At 42.0% G+C, this 18,223-nt stretch overlaps 4 protein-coding genes across 4 annotated transcripts; all 4 read left to right on the top strand.

Moving 5' to 3' along the window:
• The first annotated feature begins 1,064 nt into the window (after window positions 1-1,064).
• LOC136429140 (transmembrane protein 272-like) lies at window positions 1,065-2,212 on the top strand. Its single transcript, XM_066419021.1, has one exon. The coding sequence runs from the start codon at window positions 1,488-1,490 to the stop codon at window positions 2,193-2,195; it is 708 nt and encodes a 235-aa protein (XP_066275118.1). The 5' UTR covers window positions 1,065-1,487; the 3' UTR covers window positions 2,196-2,212.
• Window positions 2,213-5,400: 3,188 nt separating this feature from the next.
• Window positions 5,401-7,641, top strand: LOC136429129 (transmembrane protein 272-like). The gene has a single exon (XM_066419011.1). It carries the CDS (start codon window positions 5,776-5,778, stop codon window positions 6,475-6,477), a length of 702 nt encoding a protein of 233 aa, XP_066275108.1. The 5' UTR covers window positions 5,401-5,775; the 3' UTR covers window positions 6,478-7,641.
• A 643-nt stretch (window positions 7,642-8,284) lies between these two features.
• On the top strand, window positions 8,285-10,421 carry LOC136429118 (transmembrane protein 272-like). The gene has a single exon (XM_066419001.1). It carries the CDS (start codon window positions 8,415-8,417, stop codon window positions 9,084-9,086), a length of 672 nt encoding a protein of 223 aa, XP_066275098.1. The 5' UTR covers window positions 8,285-8,414; the 3' UTR covers window positions 9,087-10,421.
• A 2,532-nt stretch (window positions 10,422-12,953) lies between these two features.
• On the top strand, window positions 12,954-15,445 carry LOC136429107 (transmembrane protein 272-like). The gene has a single exon (XM_066418990.1). The coding sequence runs from the start codon at window positions 13,615-13,617 to the stop codon at window positions 14,299-14,301; it is 687 nt and encodes a 228-aa protein (XP_066275087.1). The 5' UTR covers window positions 12,954-13,614; the 3' UTR covers window positions 14,302-15,445.
• The last annotated feature ends 2,778 nt before the right edge of the window (window positions 15,446-18,223 follow it).

Raw genomic sequence — 18,223 nt, 5'->3', positions numbered from 1 at the left:
TGTCACATAACTTCCAAATGCCACAAGTACCCCTTTGTGGTTTGACCACCAGCCGTTTGGACCTTTTGACAAATACGCCATTGCAGTTCCAGTGACACATACCAGGGGGCCTAAAATTGACCTTTCTCCTCCCAACACCTACCCACATACCAAATATCAGCACAATCCATCTACACGTTCTTCAGTTATGCTGACTTTAAGCATACGGAGACAAACACACACACACACGCAAACACACACGCAAACACACTTAAAACAATATCCCCATGAAAATGTATTTTTTCATGGAGATAAAAACAGATAAGTTCAAAGATGTCTGCTACCGTACTCTGTCAGCAGAGGAGTGGGTCCGGCTGTTTTTTGACGTGCTTTTAGGCGTTATTTGTCGCGTTTTCTATTTTGTCTCGTTTTCTTTATGTCGCCAACAATTGCACCATAATAAACGGACATAGCGAGAATTTCCTGCAACCACACCAAACTTTATTATAATCCAAACGAACACAACTACAATGATACATTCTCTTTATGAAAAGGGTGAACTATCAAGATCTTGGGTCTTCTAGAATCTCAATTAGTACGATGCGTTATCAGCTGAAAAACTCAGAACATTCCAAAGCTGTTCAGAGCTCAAACAATCCCAAACGTCCAAAGCATATTTGTTCGACAATGTGGATATGAAAACTTTAGAATCTTTGCATTAACAAAGTCGAGTGTGGTAGCTAGCCTTATCACTTAATACCGCTAACATCACATATTAATCAAGAAAAATCATGATAATGAGGCTACTCTTTAAACTGAACTTAAACAGCTGTTTCGTTTTCCTTCGGATTAGATTTATTCTTGCTGCCGCGGTAGTGTACCCTCTTTCGCTCAGTGTCTTCTCCTTCCTGACCAGTCTCCCCTGTCTCGTCTTTTGTATAGAAGCTCGAATAACTTGATGATGGGCCACTACATAAGGACTGGTGGTTTCTTATTTTCTATCTTATTTTGGGATTGAGTAGAACTCACTATTACATATGCTAGCTTGGTGACTAACAGCCTGTCACATGCCCGTACGAACACTAGGTGTTCTATGCCCGCACGGCCGCACGGGCATACGGTGAGCCTATACGTACGAGTAGGGTATTGGGCTGTTTGCGTTCCCCTTGACAGGAAAAGAATGCGCAGCTCCTCGAGCCCCTTTGACGGGACATATTTGAAGAGTGATTCACAGACTCTCTTTGCGGTCCCGTCTGTACGACAGTCATCATTGTAGACTCTTCCACTTCACAAACGTGTGGACATCGGGACTGCTTGAACGCCGGTACTTATGTAAATGCAGGACAGCGACAGCTTCTCACCACGCCCTGTCAGCAAACGACGGAATCCCGGCTTCGTATAGTCTGCTGCGCTTTCTACCAACCGTCCTTAAAAACCTTCAGACCTTTTCACAAAATACCTGACCTACTCCGACGTGGTTCACCAAGACACTATCGACGATCGACAAGATGGCGACGGTGAGCGACGTAGAGTCTGGAAAAGGTGGCGTTCCTCTCTCCGATCTTACCAGTCCAACCGACGTTAGGCCGAAATTCGGCGGAGCAACCGAATACCTGGACGACGCCCCTCCTTCGTACGCCTCCATTTTCGAACAGATCAAGAAAGCCAGAGAAGAATCCGAGGGGAACGTAGAGTTTGGAAAGAACGCTTCCACGGCGGTGGCAGGGAGTAAAGGATGTACATTTTGCACGGCTGTGCTGATGGTGGTACCGGTCGCCATGATCGCGATGGGAGCGTTAAGCGTGTATCTACAAGACTGTCCCATCCAGCGCATGATTCCGATCTACCTACTCGTCTTCGGCTGCTTCGCGCTGCTGAAGAGTCTGATATCTTTATTCGAAAGATGCCGCAACCATCACGACAACGAGAGCGAGAAGAACGCCAAGCCGAACCCTCTAGAAGGGCTGATCAGCTGCTTCCTCTTCGCTTGGTTCATCGCCGGGAACTACTGGATCTACTCCGTGTACACCACAGTGAACTCCACCGACCCGTTGGACGCCAACTTCTGCCAGCCGATTCTGTACCAGTTCGCCTTCTGGGTGACCACAGCCATGTACATTGTAGTCGGACTCTTCGTTCTGGTGACCTTCTGTTGCTGTTGTACCGTCTGCTGTATGATCTCTAAGGGCTCTACGGAAAAGAATGCGATGTCATAAGCGTTCTTTAAGTCGTTTGCAACATATCTTAGCATACCATTTTGTACAATTTGGGGGTGGGGTGGTGTGTGTGAATCATATTTCAGCTATGGCCACCACGCCCTTCCTATAGACTCCTTAGCATAATCTCAAAGTAGATACGAGAAGAACAGTACCCGAACATATTTTAAGAATTTCATACAATTCCTTATTGGGATGGTGTGTGTGGAAAATCTTCCCGCTATGGTCACCACGCCCCTCCTAAAGGCTCCTTAGCATAATCTTCAAACAGATAGATACGAGGAGAGAAAGCGATTGTACTGGTTCACACCTGTTGGATCGGTAAACATGAAATGTATTGTCCATGTGTTAGAAAGAGAAAGCAAAGCAAATACAAAATGTAGGTTCACTTGAAAGTTCATCTGTGTTGGTAGAAGGCATTTTGAATATAGAAAAGTAGGTTAAAGGACAAACACCGTGCCGTACTGTCGCAAAGGAGTGCCCTGCAAATACGGGTGGTCACCATTGTTGTGTACACCGTAAGTAGCAGGTGTTTTCCTGCCTATGTTCTGCTCTAATTAGATAGGGCGAGGGGGATTATCGGAAAGCACCGCGCGCTATTAGCCGGGACGTGTTCGTTTTTCCTCTGAAGTGGAACGTACCAGGGCTAATTATGCCAAGTATTCCCGCCACCTGTATGACTGTTGTTGTTGTAGTAGTGGGGAGGGGGGCGCCACATTAGATAGTAGTCTGTATAACGCAAACTCCATTTTGTCCGGGGGTTTCTGTCCCCTCGGCGAGCGGTTACAGGGTGGTGAGCGGTTACCGGAGGCTTGATTGAAATCAGGCTAATTAGATGGGACTTCAATCCTTTTCTGAAACGATCGCTATAGATCTAGAGTAAGGCTGTAGTGATTTTTAATCATAGTCTGGTTGTATGCATTATGACTATGTTTTTTTTTGCTTCAATTCTTTTTATGCCAAGTATTCCCGCCACCTGTAGGTGTTGTTGTTGTAGTGGTGGGGAGGGGGGCGCCATATTAGATTCGAATTCAATCCTTTTTTCAAACGAAAGTATCGCTATAGTGTAAGGCTTTGAATCATGTAGTCATGACATAGCCGTCACAAACATTGATTTGTTTGCTGCTATTCTTTACTTCTCACTCAAATGTCGCCACGTAACAAGAACCGAAGGTCACTTCAAGGTCATGGGCTACACGGAAAAAGGACTGGAACAGCGTCTCTTCTCCCTAACTCGGAATCATCATGATTGCCACAAGCGCGACTCACTGCGAGTGGGGACAAATTGACCCAATAGGGGACATAATAATAATAATAATGATAACTTCATTGCACAACAATTGTACAAGGTACAAAGTATGGCATTCACTGGTACATTATTAGATAACATTCTATTAGGCTAATAAATCTATCTTATAGAATATGGTGTAGCAGTATGGGATGACAATGTGATTTTACAATTATTAGAGGAGTTTCTAACGTCTAGACATTCTTTGATATATTTTCCAATGTTTACCATGCAGGGGTTGTCACATGTCATTATGTACTTAAATTTGCTATTTATAAGGTTTACGAATCTTCTGGGTTAAACACAATATGATTATTCTAAAGACAGATCGATGGAATATTATCATCCTTTATTTACTCCGTTATTGTGATGTGCAGCTAGGACTGTAGTTTATACATTTTGTAAATATGTGTATATGTTACATTTTAACCGGTATGTCACAATCATTTATCTTCATTTACCTATAAGATATTGTTTTCGTAGAGAGATGTTGGGAGTTTTAAGTTTTTATTACATAACGTACTAGTACCTAATCATGATTTCAATTATGTTAGTCAAGCAGAGACGTTTAGCTTTTGTCAAATATGTATATGTGAGGTAAAATCGTACAAATTGTTTTTTTTAAACGAGTTTCAAGAGACCACTTATAGGCACTATAGTACATGTAGATATATTTCTTTAGGTCTTTAGGTATATTCCTATTCAGTACTTGTTATTTTAGTATTTTTTCTATGTCACCAATTCAGTCTAATTAAAGACAGAAAATCTTTGTATTTTTGTCTCGATCTTTAACTGTGACTAAACTAGTTTATGTAATACTAGAAGAATATATAGAACCGTGCATCTGCCCCTGTTACTGTCTTCGTGTTAATCCTGAGTGGTATAGAATTATCAGATGTTTTTTGTGTGAATATTACCTTTTCCAAACCTTACAAAATGTTTTTTTTTAATGTTGAAGTAGTTTCTGTAGTTGGTTAACAAAGTTTTTGTGGGCCGTCTGTCACCTTCCCCTGGGCAATACTGAAAAGGAAAGGAAAGTGATCTTGATCTAGTTTAGCTCACTGAAGAGCTAATCTTCCACTGGTCGTGACAGAGAAGACAGACGCTATGTACAGTATTTACAGGGTCATTGTACCGAGGAAATTCCCCTAGCTCTTTTCGACAATGAACATTGGACCACGCGGACGGCTTATTTATCGTCCCGTCCTTAGGACTGCGACCCTTTCCGGTAGCGTTCATGTCGGGTGAGCGACACAGCCGGGATCGAACTCTCAGCTTCTAGTTCCAGAGGCAAGATCGCTAACCACCTGACTACTCACGCCACCTGAATGGCATTACTTCCCACCGCAGCTAGATGGCGCTGCAGTGGGAGGGACGCGATCACGAACGTGAGTCAGCTTGTGTCCCCCCTCATCATGACGGCCCGACTCCATATCTACGTACTTAAGCCAATACATATGTACCGCTTTACAAAAGAGAGAATGTATTGTAACAGGCAGAAGAGGATTAACGTATGTTATGTCAGTACGCCATTTACGTCCATATTCTTGTAGTCATTGTTTTTAGAATAGACTAGTATAGTAGTTGTTGTATTGATTTCTTTGTCATTGCAGCCATAAATTGTGCCGTGTACCGCTGTCGAGCAATGGAGTTCATTCATTCATTCATTCACGCGGTTCATAACTGTAGTAGATTGTGAAAAACATTGGTTGTGTACGAGGAACTTTTGTTCGCTATTGAGTTACCGACCTGATGAAATTATCCACGATGTTTCTGCAGCGCTTTGACATAAAAGTGAGTTCTTTACTAAAAAATACATTCTTCACATGTTTCCTCCTAATAAGCTACTCGCCACGTATATAGCGTATCGTCCATGTTTGGCTATTCTTTGTGAAAAAAGCATTCTTGATAAAAGTGGAAGCCCATCGTCTTATATTACATAAAATAGTATACACATGACCGATTGCGAGTATGGCGAAGGTAAATTTTTAATCAAAGAAAAGCGCACCATGCACAAGAAAGACCTACAGAACGCCAAACAAAGAAGACGTGTAACACAATCCGGACCCTTACAACTGCTTGTCAATGAATACCATTCACCGAACTGACTCATCACGGCGAGCCTCTATGTAAATTGTGGGACTGCGACAGCTTCTGACCACGCCCTTCCGTGAAAAGCACCTTAATCCTCGACCTCAGTAAGCCCGCTTCATTCTTCCACCGCGCTTCCTATCAGTATCAGGCGTGCACGGAGCTCTCATTCAGAGGCCAGCCACGACCGATAACGACAACATGGCCACCGAAAAAGACGTTGAGTCCGGCGAAGGCGGCGTGCCTCTTTCCGACCTCCCAACCACCACCACTGCAGAACCGCCGAAATACATGCCGTCCGAAGACGCTCCCCCTTCCTACGCTTCGATCCTCGAACAAATCAAGGCGGCCAGGGAAGAATCTGACGGAAACATGGACTTCGGGAAGAAGGCGACGACCGCGGTTGCAGGCAGCAAGGGATGTACCGTGTGCGGAGCGCTGCTGATGGTCGTACCGGTCGCCATGATCGCAGTCGGGGCGCTGAGCGTGCACAAGCAGGACTGTCCCATCCAGCGCATGATACCGATCTACCTGCTCGTCTTCGGCTGCTTCTCCCTACTGAAGAGTCTCATCTCCCTAGCCGAGCGGTGCCGCAACCACCGAGACAACGAGAGCGAGAAGAACGCCAAGCCGAACCCTCTAGAAGGGCTCATCAGCACGTTCCTCTTCGCTTGGTTCATCGCCGGGAACTACTGGATCTACTCCGTGTACACGACGGTCAACCATACCGACCCGTCGGACGCCATGTACTGTCAGCCCTCCATGTACCAGTTCGCCTTCTGGGTGACCACGCTCGTGTACATCATGGCCGGCCTTTGTGTTCTGTTTTGCTGTTGCGGCTGTTTCGCCATCTGCTGTTGCAGTAAGGGCAAGGGTTCGAGTGACGAGTATACTGTATCGTAGGTGTCATTGTGATCTGGCGTTTTGTGTTTCAAAATACCTTTAGAAATGTTGTTCTTTTCCTTTGTTAGTAAATCTGGGTGGTGTTGTTTGACCTTGGGCCCCGTGTCCTTCCTAAAGCCAAGCACATATAATCAGTGCCTGTGCGGTGAAAGGCACGATGGCCCTTTCACAAATTTGCTTGAATGTTAGGCATAAGTTGGTTATCCAAAAGACAGGAATTGTGCGTCTAAATGTCTAAATGAAAACCTCCAAGTGGATACGAATGAATTAACCTATACGTAAATGTATATGAATAGATATGAGTAAATCAACATGTTGAGTCCAACGTATCATTTATATAATTGGTTCTAAGGTCTAGACATTCTTATACATATTGACAAGTTAGTCCATTGAATTCCGTCTTACAAACACTGTTCCGATCCAGTTGGGCACTTATTTGAGGTACTGCACGCACGCCCTCTGTGGCTCACGGTGTATCTTGGGTGTCGGCCTGGAACCACGCCCAATGGAAATATGCAATGGCAGCTTCCTACCTGTATTTACTTTAGCTGTCATCGTAGGCCCCACTCACAGCACGATATGCCATGCATAGGGGTGGGGTGGGTTAGATGCCACAAGAAAACTAAGCTACTTCGAAAATGTGAATAATCTAATTACGTCCTTGTTATATAGCCGTATATGGAATAACATTGTAGTCTTAATCTAATTTATTTTGATTATGTTGGTATATGATTTAAATAGTTGGATAGTTATGTGTACTTCAGTTAATCTTACAATAAGAACTATTTACAAATATTTACCGTTACATTATATTATAGGTATGGACGTTTTGGAATTGAACCTTTAGATGTATATGTATAGGGCTTGATTACCAGAAATGTATCTTTACGCATACCTCAATGATTTTATGAGTAGACACTTTGTCGATTGAAATAATAATTTGAAGTTTGTTTAGATCAAGTAGCTTTCGTAATTTTATATCAATTTGATTATGTAAAGTAGCACTGTAAAACGTATTTGTTTAGCTAGACAATTTGATTCAGAAGTTTGTAACAATATTTTGCTATTTTAGGGTAAGAGGTGCAGATATTATCTTAAAATTTTGATATTCAGTGATTGTTCACTAGACGCTCAATATGTCTATTACACGCATATGCAAAATAAAAAAAATGAATTCAGCCCTTTTGTTGAAGATTCTTTATTCTTTATTCTTATGTTGAAGATTGTTTGCAAGTGAACTTCTAACTAGTTTAGGATATCAATCATTCCAAGACTATCTTTTTAAGAATATAGTTTTATTTCAAAAATACACTTGAAAAAAGATCTACGTCATTTTCACCATTGCTTGACATGAAAGTCTCCTTGGTGTATATCATAAATAAGAACAATACTTTCATATGACAGTTAGTCATTTCCTTCATTGCGTCATTGTGTGCTTCATTGCTACAATAACAATTGACAACGAAAAGGAAATTTCAATTTAAGAACACAGGATAATAGATATGTAGTTTTTACACTTTGCAAATTAATGTAGCAATGTTTTGTTCTGTCAGCTATTGTGAATCTGCGATTATACCGTTGCTGTTTTTCAACGTAGAGATAGAACTTTCCAGAATGGCACAAATAAAAGCCGGTTGTATCGCCCTATCGGACGAGAATATGTAAAAGATTTGGTGACAGGATGTTAACGAAACCTGAAACTTGTAGGGTAAACAAGTAGGCGTGGCTGGTACAAAAATAACTTGATCTCATGCTGCCACCCCCTGTGAGAGTAGTCGGATCTTCCTATTTAAATATGCAATCCGTTTTCAAAACACCTGAGGCGTAAAAGAAAGCAGACTACGTATACTTCCCCCTCCCACACCACGAGCACCTCCGCACGACTTTCCTAAGTCCTGTCGGGGCCTGAAGACACCGCCGACCGCCTACAGACCACCATGACCACCGAGAAAGACGTCGAGGCCCTCGCCACCAACTTTGACACCGAAGAGCCGCCCACCTACGGCGCAGTCGACGGCCAAAAGGGCGACGGCCCTCCCTCCTACTCCTCGCTGTATGGGGAAATCAAAAAGGCCAGTGAAGAGTCCGATGGAAACGTGGACTTCGCTAAGAAGGCGTCAGCCCTCATAGCAGGCAGCATCGGCTGTACTATAGGCATGGGCTTCATGTTGGCGCTGCCGATCGCTTACATCGTGATCGGAGCGATGTACCTACACGACTGTACCATCCAGCGCATGATCCCGATCTATCTGATCGTCATGGGCGCCTTCTCCGCCGCCAAGAACCTAATGTCGCTCGGGGAGAGGTCCCGCAACCACCGAGAAGACCAGAGCGAGAAGAACGCCAACCCGAACCCCCTGGACGGACTCTTCGGGTGCTTCATCCTGGCTTGGTTCATCGCGGGAAACGTCTGGATCTACTCCGTGTACACGACCGTGAACATGAGCGACTCGTCGGACGCCAACTACTGCCAGCCGACCCTGTACCTGTTCGCATTCTGGGCCACCACGGTTACTTACATCTTCCTGGGCCTCATGATGTGCTGCTGCTGCGGCGCTGCAATCGTCTTCGGATCCGCCGCCGCGAGATCGGAAAACTCGCAGACATAAACCGCCATTATCATTAATTAGACAGGTTTAATTCATAAATCAGCCACTTCGAAAACAGTGTTTTTGAGAGATCTCTAGTGCATCACCCCCAGGTATGCTTCAACTCCAACTTCAACTTGACTCTACCCCCAGATGACCCAGTCGGGACCTCCCAAAGTAGTGGTGGGGGGTGGGGAAAGAGGTCCAGGGCTAAGTTTGCACAGTTTAGATTATACAGTAGTGCATTATATTGGGGGTGGGGGGTGGATGCGTTGGGTTGTAACTATGTTTGGACGCATCTTCTAGGATGGCGGAATCATGTACCCTGGTGGAATTATGGTAGTAGATGTTACCTGTATGCTAAACGTTATTTAGCGATTGTTTTCGTCGTTTGAGAATCCTGTAGTATTTTGTTTATTTGTGTAGAGGGTTGTTGTGTACATGTAACGCCCATTTTGGGCCCCAAGTATTTAGCGCGTAAGCCCGTGCTATACCAGTTTGGCAAGTAGATGGTACTCTGTCTATCGTAGGCATTATCTGATATTTGAGACATGTCACTACTTGCATGATCGTCTTCCAATTTGCCCACTGAGTAGACTTTGCTATACTAGTACTGAAAGCGATATGAATGTCAATAGATATACAAACTTGACAATTTTCTTAATGTACTTTAAACAAAACGTGCTTCCAACGTGTAACATTGTCTATTTATGTGTGGAAATACCATCCGGAAGTTTGATGATATAATTACCTTCAAGCAGAATTCCTTTAAACTTCTCGATGAATTTACACTTTACTGAAACATCTCGATTGGAGTAGTGTGATTTCCTCGATATTCTGCATATCAATTTCTGTTTTAACTGTTTTGGAGATATTTGACTCCAACGTTCTTTAGATTTTTACAAGATTTCCTGTGTTTTTCACATGTAAATCAGTTGTTATCTAGGATAACAGGCTACTTTTAAAAACATTAAGCAGGCAGATAAAATGAGCAATGTGCCACACTGAACAATATCCTTGCCAAGCGCCTCGGGCCATGTCTGATACTATTTCTGAACAGAAGTACTTCCATGCTGTATAAGACACTAGTATAATGTATGAACTTTTCGAGTAGGATGTTGAAATTGTAAAGGCTAATTGAGCCTAGCTTTATTCAAAAGTCAAGTTTGTTAAAATGGCATTATAGGTCTGGGTCTAGCTGACATGGCGTATTACTCCCCCACCCCATCCACTATTTCCCTTCTTACATGTGTATTCTAGACTTGCACATCGACAAGGCTACGCTACAGTGCCAACCGTTTTCAGGGTCCGTATCTTATGTATGACAGAAAACATGGAGTTTAAATATTTACACAAATGCTTTTCTTTTGGATTAAATCAGAATTCTTATTCGTCCTATACATAGAAGCCGGGGTACAATACCCGGATTTGACTGGGCTTCACAAAACGACTTGATGGCGCCGACAGACGGCTAGTTGAGTTGATAGCTAAGATTAATTGAAATTCTAGCAAGCAAAACACCTTGACGTGTACGAAAAGGGGTATGTAGTTGAATAGAACACTCGATGTGAGGTCAAGTGATTTTGCCCTAAAGGTCATTTTCGTGCCAACGAACTGACAGAAACTTGTCAACAGGGAATGTTTATATAATCTCCAAGCAGATCCACACCGGGCGCGAAAATCGTATACGCTAGCCAGAGAAGGTGCTAGCATATACGATTTTCGCGCCCGGTGTGGATCTGCTTGGAGATTAATGTTTATAATGCTGGTCTGCTAATCGGTGTTATTTGTTGAGCCCAGCGCTGCATGGTCGATCAAATGTCGGCTCAGTAAATGTTTGGACAACCTGAAAGTGTCAAAAGGTTTAAGATGGACCAACTGTGGCCACACAGAATGCACAAATGATGTTGTTGTGTTTATGTAAAGATATTCAGTTTGTCAACATTATAGATTGATAACACATAACGTTAGACTTACTATTTTTTATGTCAATAATTGGCTTAAGCACAAAGATATGTGCTTCATACCTGTCTTAAACTTTATTCTTGTACTTCTTGTACTAATTTCTACCAGGTCACAGAATATCAATATTTAGAATCGTAATTAAATTTTGTCGACAATGCTCAACATTTGTACATTACGTCGATGCTAGTTGTGTTATTCATACCAGTGTGAAGTAGGTTAACTAGTGACGACGACAAACATTTGCAATCCAATAAAATGTTTATTTGTTGATACACAGGTGTACGAATTTGTTTGTGCTTTTGACTTATACTTAAGGTGGGTTTAGCTTAAGGACTTTCTAGATGATACCCGAGATTTTAAAAGCTTTGTATTTTTTAAATCAGGTTTTTTTTTGCTTGTGTAATTGCAACTAGTGATATTTCAAGTAAAAAAAAGAAACAGGCAAAATGAGAAAAATAGACAAAAATAAAAAATAACAAAAACGAAAATAGAAAAAATAACTAAAAAGGGAAAAAAGAACAGAATAAAAAGGAAGAAGAAAAAGTTTGGCTGTTGGCGAAAAATTGCTTTTAGGCCTTGCTTTGTGCACATGTTCCAAATGCAAACAGTATCTGTAATACAGTAAATAAATAAATAAACAGTCACCACTGGAAATGAGTGGTGCAAACTTCGAACGCACGTTTTTATATACATGCTGCTGGTTCATGGTCTACTTAGTTTTCCACGAAAGGATATCGAATTGGCTAGGTTCCTATGGCAGAGTTTATCCGTTTTTTCGTTATTCTGTCTTTAGCATAATATCTGTAATTACGGTGACCAAGCTGAATACGCCCCCTAGCATTAAGCTAAACTACAGCGACAACATTATTGTTAACATCAGTCTATTGTTTTTCCACGACATACTAGTAGAGCATAGACCACAGAGTTTACAATAATATCGATGTTTTTACCATTTTTCGTGAATGAATTAAAGAATTCAGTTTTTTTTTGCCATGTCCTTAAATGCTAACACAACCCCAGCCGCGGGTGTTATTTGTTATCAGAATATTGATGCTGTGTGGTCTTAGATTCAGACAACTATTATTAGCCGGACTGAAATAATCAGCTCTGGGGTTGTGTATGCATGGCTTGAAGGACACAGCCCCGAGCTAACGACTTACCTCCACAATGCCACAACATAATGCAGGTGACACAAAAGACAGCTGTAACGCTAAGCCCCAGTTCAAAAGCTGCGGTTGATCGAATTACAGACAGACACTCTGATTGAACAAGATATCGTGACGTCAGAGCGTACGCCCAAGCGGTCGTTCGATGACGATGATGGTGAGCCTCCCGGCCGACCTAGCAAGCGTTCTGCGAGACCAATCGGTCGTTTCCCGATGATGATGGTAGGCCCTTTCTGATTGGGCAAGCATGTACAACCAGCCGGTCGTTCGATGATGATGATGGTACATCTTTTATGATTGGCCGGTAGACTAGTTGGGTTTTCTGTACGACCAATCGGTCGTTTGATGATGATGATGGTAGATCTTTTATGATTGGCCGGTAGACTAGTTAGGTTTCCTGTATGTCCAATCGGTCGTTCGATGATGATGATGTTAGATCTTTTGTGATTGGCCGTTAGACTAGTTGGGTTTCCTGTACGCCCAATCGGTCGTTTGGTGATGATGATGTTAGATCTTTTGTGATTGGCCGTTAGACTAGTTGGGTTTCCTGTACGCCCAATCGGTCGTTTGATGATGATGATGTTAGATCTTTTGTGATTGGCCGATAGACATTTTAGGTTTCCTGTACGCCCAATCGGTCGTTCGATGATGATGATGTTAGATCTTTTGTGATTGGCCGGTAGACTAGTTAGGTTTCCTGTTCGCCCAATCGGTCGTTTGATGATGATGATGCTAGGCCGTTTCCTTAGGGCCAACCTAGCGGTCATCTAGATGTCTTTCAGCAACACTCAAGCTAATAAGAGGCCTTGTGTTAGGCATTGTACTGAAGGTATGGAATTTTCTGGAAGACTTTGAAGACCGGAAAAGGAGAGAGAAGAGATGTGACCACACCACGCGTTTTTGTTCTGTAGGTTAGTTGCGGTATTCCCACGACCTATAGGTTGTTGAGGGTATAATATATTAGTTTAATTGTCTAATTAAGTATTGTATCACTTATCAAATTACTGTTCAGTTCAAATCAGAAAATAAGAATGATTGTATGATTATTTAACTACTGAAAACAGGAGAATTATCTGTAACAAGGTTTTACTATGTAATGCTTTAATATTCGATTTTACAACACAGGTTCTTGTGAAAAACGTGTTTTTATCAAAATACTAGAAAGACACAAGCATACAATATTAGGGATACACGTGTAGGTACGTACACGTCCTAAGAAAGGTGAGCTGACACATGGTACGTAGTTTGTGACCTCTTTGTTTTGATTGGTTGCTATTTACATAATCAAGTCGACCCTAACGCCCAGACAACAAAAGGCCCTGCTGTGTATAAATACGCCGGCGCGTGGCTTCATCCAACATTCGCAAATCAGACTCCGCCGTGGACAAGCCGTAAGGAAAGACCACAGCGCATGCACGATGGCATCCAGTCGGGACATAGAGCTAGGTTCACCAAAGGCTTCCAACCAAGTGGCCCCGGGTGCCCCGCCGGCGTACAGCGACGGTCCCCCGCCCGACTACGGCTCCTGGTTCGAAGAGCTGAAAAAGACCAGGGAGGACACGGACGATAACGTGTCCTTCGGGAAGAGGTTTTGCTCCGTCATCGTGGGAAGCATCGGCTGCACGATCGGGCTGGGATTCATGATCGGGATCCCCGTCAGTCAGATCGTGATCGGAACCCTCTTCCTGAACCAATGCACGATCCAGCGCATGATCCCAATCTTCCTGATCGTCTGGGGCAGCTTCGGCGTCTTAAAAACCCTCATCTCGACCGGGGAGAGAGTCCGCAACCACGTCCGCAAGAACCAGGAGGAGGACGACAAAGAGAAGAACGCCAAACCGAATCCGCTAGACGGCCTCATCAGCCTCTTCCTCTTCGCCTGGTTCATTGCAGGAAACTACTGGATCTTCTCCGTGTACACGACGGTCAACACGGTCGACACGACGAGCGCGCTCTACTGCCACAACACCTTGTACTTCTTCGCCTTCTGGATGACCATAGCGATGTACATCCTCATCGGTGTCGCCATCCTCATTGGCTGCTGCTGCTGCTTTGTGTGCTGCTGCTGCTGCGGTAAGAAGGGTGGTGCTGACTTGGAGAAGTAGACCTCTGCGTGGACATTGTAGCAAGTATATGTTTTACACTAGTACCATGCGTCCTGTTCTTTAGAGTTAACGTTTGCAGTCCATGAAACTGCAAGCTGTTCAATGTAACTTCCGTTAACTTAACATCAATCCTCCGAATTACATAAATCTGCCAGTTTGAAAAACAGTGGGTTTGAGAGATCTCTAGTGCAGCACAAGCCCTCCCCCAAGTATGCACAGTTTAGATATACAAGAGTGCATTGTAGCACCGGGGGACGTTGGGTTTTTTTGAACGTATCTTTTCATGGTGGCGGAATTATGTACATGTACGTTGGTGGAGTTATGTTAGTAGATGTTACATTGAATGTTTTACCCCTAGTTTCTTTTCTCACATTAAGAAGCTACATTTGAAGCGATATCCCTGCCATTGCAAGTCAGCTGAACTGTTCACTAAGTAGAGGAGTGCTGTTCTAGGACGCGTTACCAAGACAACACCTTCCATAGTTTATTTTACTATCAATTATTCATCCGGAGAACTGGACTAGCAAATAGCACGACAACTGTTTGTATACCTAAAAGGCCCAGTTGTCAAACCAACACAACACCAGGTGGTATGTTTGATAGTTTAAGTTATCAAAACGTTATCTCTCAGGTTAATGATATGCAGGGACTTCCGGAAGTAAGATAGTTTTTGTAGACAACAATACGGGTGAATCTTAGGCCTTCCAAGCATTGCTACATTTTGAAAATTCATAAGTTTTCAACAGAAATTATGCAACATAAACATTGTAAAGAATTGTAAGAAAAGCATTTGACACTGATACTTGGACAGAACAAGGCTTGACTATTTGCGCACAATATATTCTGTGTGAAAACTGTTTTCCAAGTGTCTGTCTTCCGTATAATCGCCAACGCCATTTAGCATTAAGGAAAAACATTTTTGAAAGACACGTTTCTTTCGGACAGAAAGTCAAGAAATTGATATCTATGAAATTTACATTTCATCTGAATCATGATGAAAATTAAACCCTTCTATTTATATGTCTTATCAATCAATAAACTTGAGGGATGACATTGTTTTTATACAATTCAAAATTACCGCCGTTGTGACAAGCCAGCCAATCAGAGACTGTGTCTCAAAAAGCGCTGAAAAAATGATGAAGATTTTGAAATGTCATGTCTTTCATATAATGAAGGTAGAATTTAATGCGGAGAGTCAGCTCTAAGACTGATGTAACTTTAACATATATGACCAACTATCATTTAATTCTATGCAAAGCTAGACCATGTCAAACATGCCTAAGATTAAACATAAACATAGTAATATAATATGTCACGTAATGCATTATTGTCAAACATAAGGGCTAACATAGCCTTCAGAATTATCAACAATTGCATATGTAACATTATCTATATAACCGATATAGCCACCATTCGGCTTTACACGCCAGCTTGTAACTATTGAGTTTTTATGATATCTAGTTCAGATCTTCAGTTTGAATTGCAGTGTTTTTATTCTAAAATATGTATACATACAAATATTATAATATTATGTACTGTCAAGCTTCTTGAATGTACATCTAAAAACAAACTGTGTGTGTACATGTACATATGCTTGTAATGTTGCGAAGATGAATATTATAAAACATTTATACAAGAGCTTACACGTGTGTAGTCATTGAATATGCCTTTTTACATTCTGTGTGCTTTATTTAAGCAGTGTAAGTAGACTGCTCAATAGAAATCGCTAGCAAACAAATTGGTGCATTTGTAGATGTCCATGTTTTTAATTTTGCAAATAGCAACCTGTCGTCTGTCCTTAGTAGCCATTTGACCTTGTATAAAGTATACAAAGTGTGACCTTGCTTGTCTGGGCGTGGCTATCACCCTGTCAACCATAGCTGTCAATCAAAAACGTCACTAGTTTACTTGACAGGTTTGTGATCCACTGTTCAATGTTGACGTGTCTAAAACATCATAGCAACATCGTTAGAAACAGTCGTTCCTTGTGCTAAGAATACTGCAAAACAATTGCATATAAATATGTGGCAAATGTGTGGTGAAATAAACTACCTGCTTGTATCTGTGTATCTAAATGTCTCGTGTGTTTCGTCGTGGTTTAGGCTGATTTGTTACCATAAGGTACTTGATAATGCGTCGGAACGGTGCAGTATGCTATTGTGAACTTTTTGTATTCAGTGATATCTGCAGACGTAGATTTTAGAGTTTGATTACATTATGTCGTCGGCACACTTTCCTGCCACGCGTTGTAAGTGTCAGTATGTGTCTAGAACAACACGTTGTGTGCCAAACTACTATAATAAGTCTTACAATCCACTTCAACCACATTCTATACAATGTGATTCGGGCCCCTGTCTAAGATTGTCGTCCTCTTGGTCCTTCCGTGTTTTTTTTTACATTTATTTAGGTCCTACGGAACTTCAGAAATCATCGTCCAGTGTTGACTGGTAAAAGTTAGAATCCTTCCCAAACCGTGTGGTGTATAGGGGTGGTGACCATCTCCGTTAACTTTCAATAGCCCTTGAACCACACAGATGTGCAAACACTACAGCAGGGGTCTCTAGTAGTAGTGGAGTGCGTTCAACTACGGTAACCGTACACTATTTCTCTTAATTATAAGTGCAGGGTGCTGAGAAGAGAAATCATTGTGTATCATTCTTAAAGTCTTTGGTATATGATCCGGCCGGGGTTTGAACCCACACAACAAGCCCAAAAATGTACCCACTTGTGTTGAGTGATACCGATGATGTTTGGAATCAGGAAAACAAAAGCATCATAACGCAAGCGTAAGGTGTGACTATACCATAGTGGAGGGCGGGGGGCGTCTACTCTCCAAGCAGAGGTTCAACTCCGGCCGGTTTTTGACGTGTTTTAGGTGTTTACGTCGGGCTTTCTATTTTGTCCCGTTTTCTTCATGTTACCAAATCAAACGACATGAAAAATACATTTTGGCTTGGCGACATAAAGAAAATGGGCCAAAATAGAAAGCCCAACAAAAACGCATAAAACATGTCAAAAACCAGCCGAAGCCGAACCTCTGCTTGGAGAGTAAGGGGATTCAAACAATAGAATAAGGCGTTCCTTGCAAAGGCTAGAGAAGAAAAGAGAACCCTGTCATCAGTGTTTTCTGAAGGATTACTTGCCTCGGCAGAAACGCACAAAAAAGGAATGCAGTAGCACAAAGGGGGTCTTTTAGGGATATATTGTTATCAGATTGTCCTATTTTCTGACACGTAACCCCTCTATGGTCAGAAATGGGGGTTACCAGTGCATTATACACACATTTAAGTACTGTACAAAAATTCTTATTCCTAATGCGACTAGACAAACCTCCCATTGAAAAACATGTCTGTTCTTTTATGTCTACTATAACCGAAAAGCGAGAAGTAGAATTTATCTAAAGATAGTCATATTCTTTTTGTATCCGTTTACTGTACTTGTTATTTTGTTTTGGTGTGACCTGTACTTAGGCAAGTGTGGCAGAAATGTGCAATAAAGGTCTTCATTCATTATATAACGATCTTTACAGTATCTTCTTGGACCTCATCGCACGGTTCATGATCAGTACATAATTCATTGAGGCTGCAAAGAAATTAAGCAACGTCAATTATAAATAATTCGGAATCAGTGATATTGTCAGGATACAATTCGACAGTGCCAGTGGTTCTAGGCAATAAAGGAATTCCGTCAGTAAGTCTTGATGTTTTATTCAAACAGTTACTGTAGCCTAAGTCAAAGTAAACAATGAAATGGACCCAGGGATACAAAGGTCAGAAAGATATCGAGTAAATCAATATGTAGTTATCCTCTCATTTGTTTGCCATTTGTAACTAACCCCTGATTCATATACTAATATATAATTTGTGTTCTAATTTAACTTAACTTAACTTAACTTAACTTAACTTAACTTAACTTAACTTAA

Source organism: Branchiostoma lanceolatum, chromosome 1 (assembly GCF_035083965.1).
Source record: "Branchiostoma lanceolatum isolate klBraLanc5 chromosome 1, klBraLanc5.hap2, whole genome shotgun sequence".
NCBI classification, from domain to species: Eukaryota; Metazoa; Chordata; class Leptocardii; order Amphioxiformes; family Branchiostomatidae; genus Branchiostoma; species Branchiostoma lanceolatum.
The sequence above is the reverse complement of the archived record's forward strand: the minus strand, read 5'-3'. Positions and strand labels throughout refer to the sequence as shown.

Coding starts and splice junctions, on each gene's coding strand:
- LOC136429140 (XM_066419021.1), top strand. CDS start 1,488: ATGGCGACGGTGAGCGACGTAGAGTCTGGAAAAGGTGGCGTTCCTCTC.
- LOC136429129 (XM_066419011.1), top strand. CDS start 5,776: ATGGCCACCGAAAAAGACGTTGAGTCCGGCGAAGGCGGCGTGCCTCTT.
- LOC136429118 (XM_066419001.1), top strand. CDS start 8,415: ATGACCACCGAGAAAGACGTCGAGGCCCTCGCCACCAACTTTGACACC.
- LOC136429107 (XM_066418990.1), top strand. CDS start 13,615: ATGGCATCCAGTCGGGACATAGAGCTAGGTTCACCAAAGGCTTCCAAC.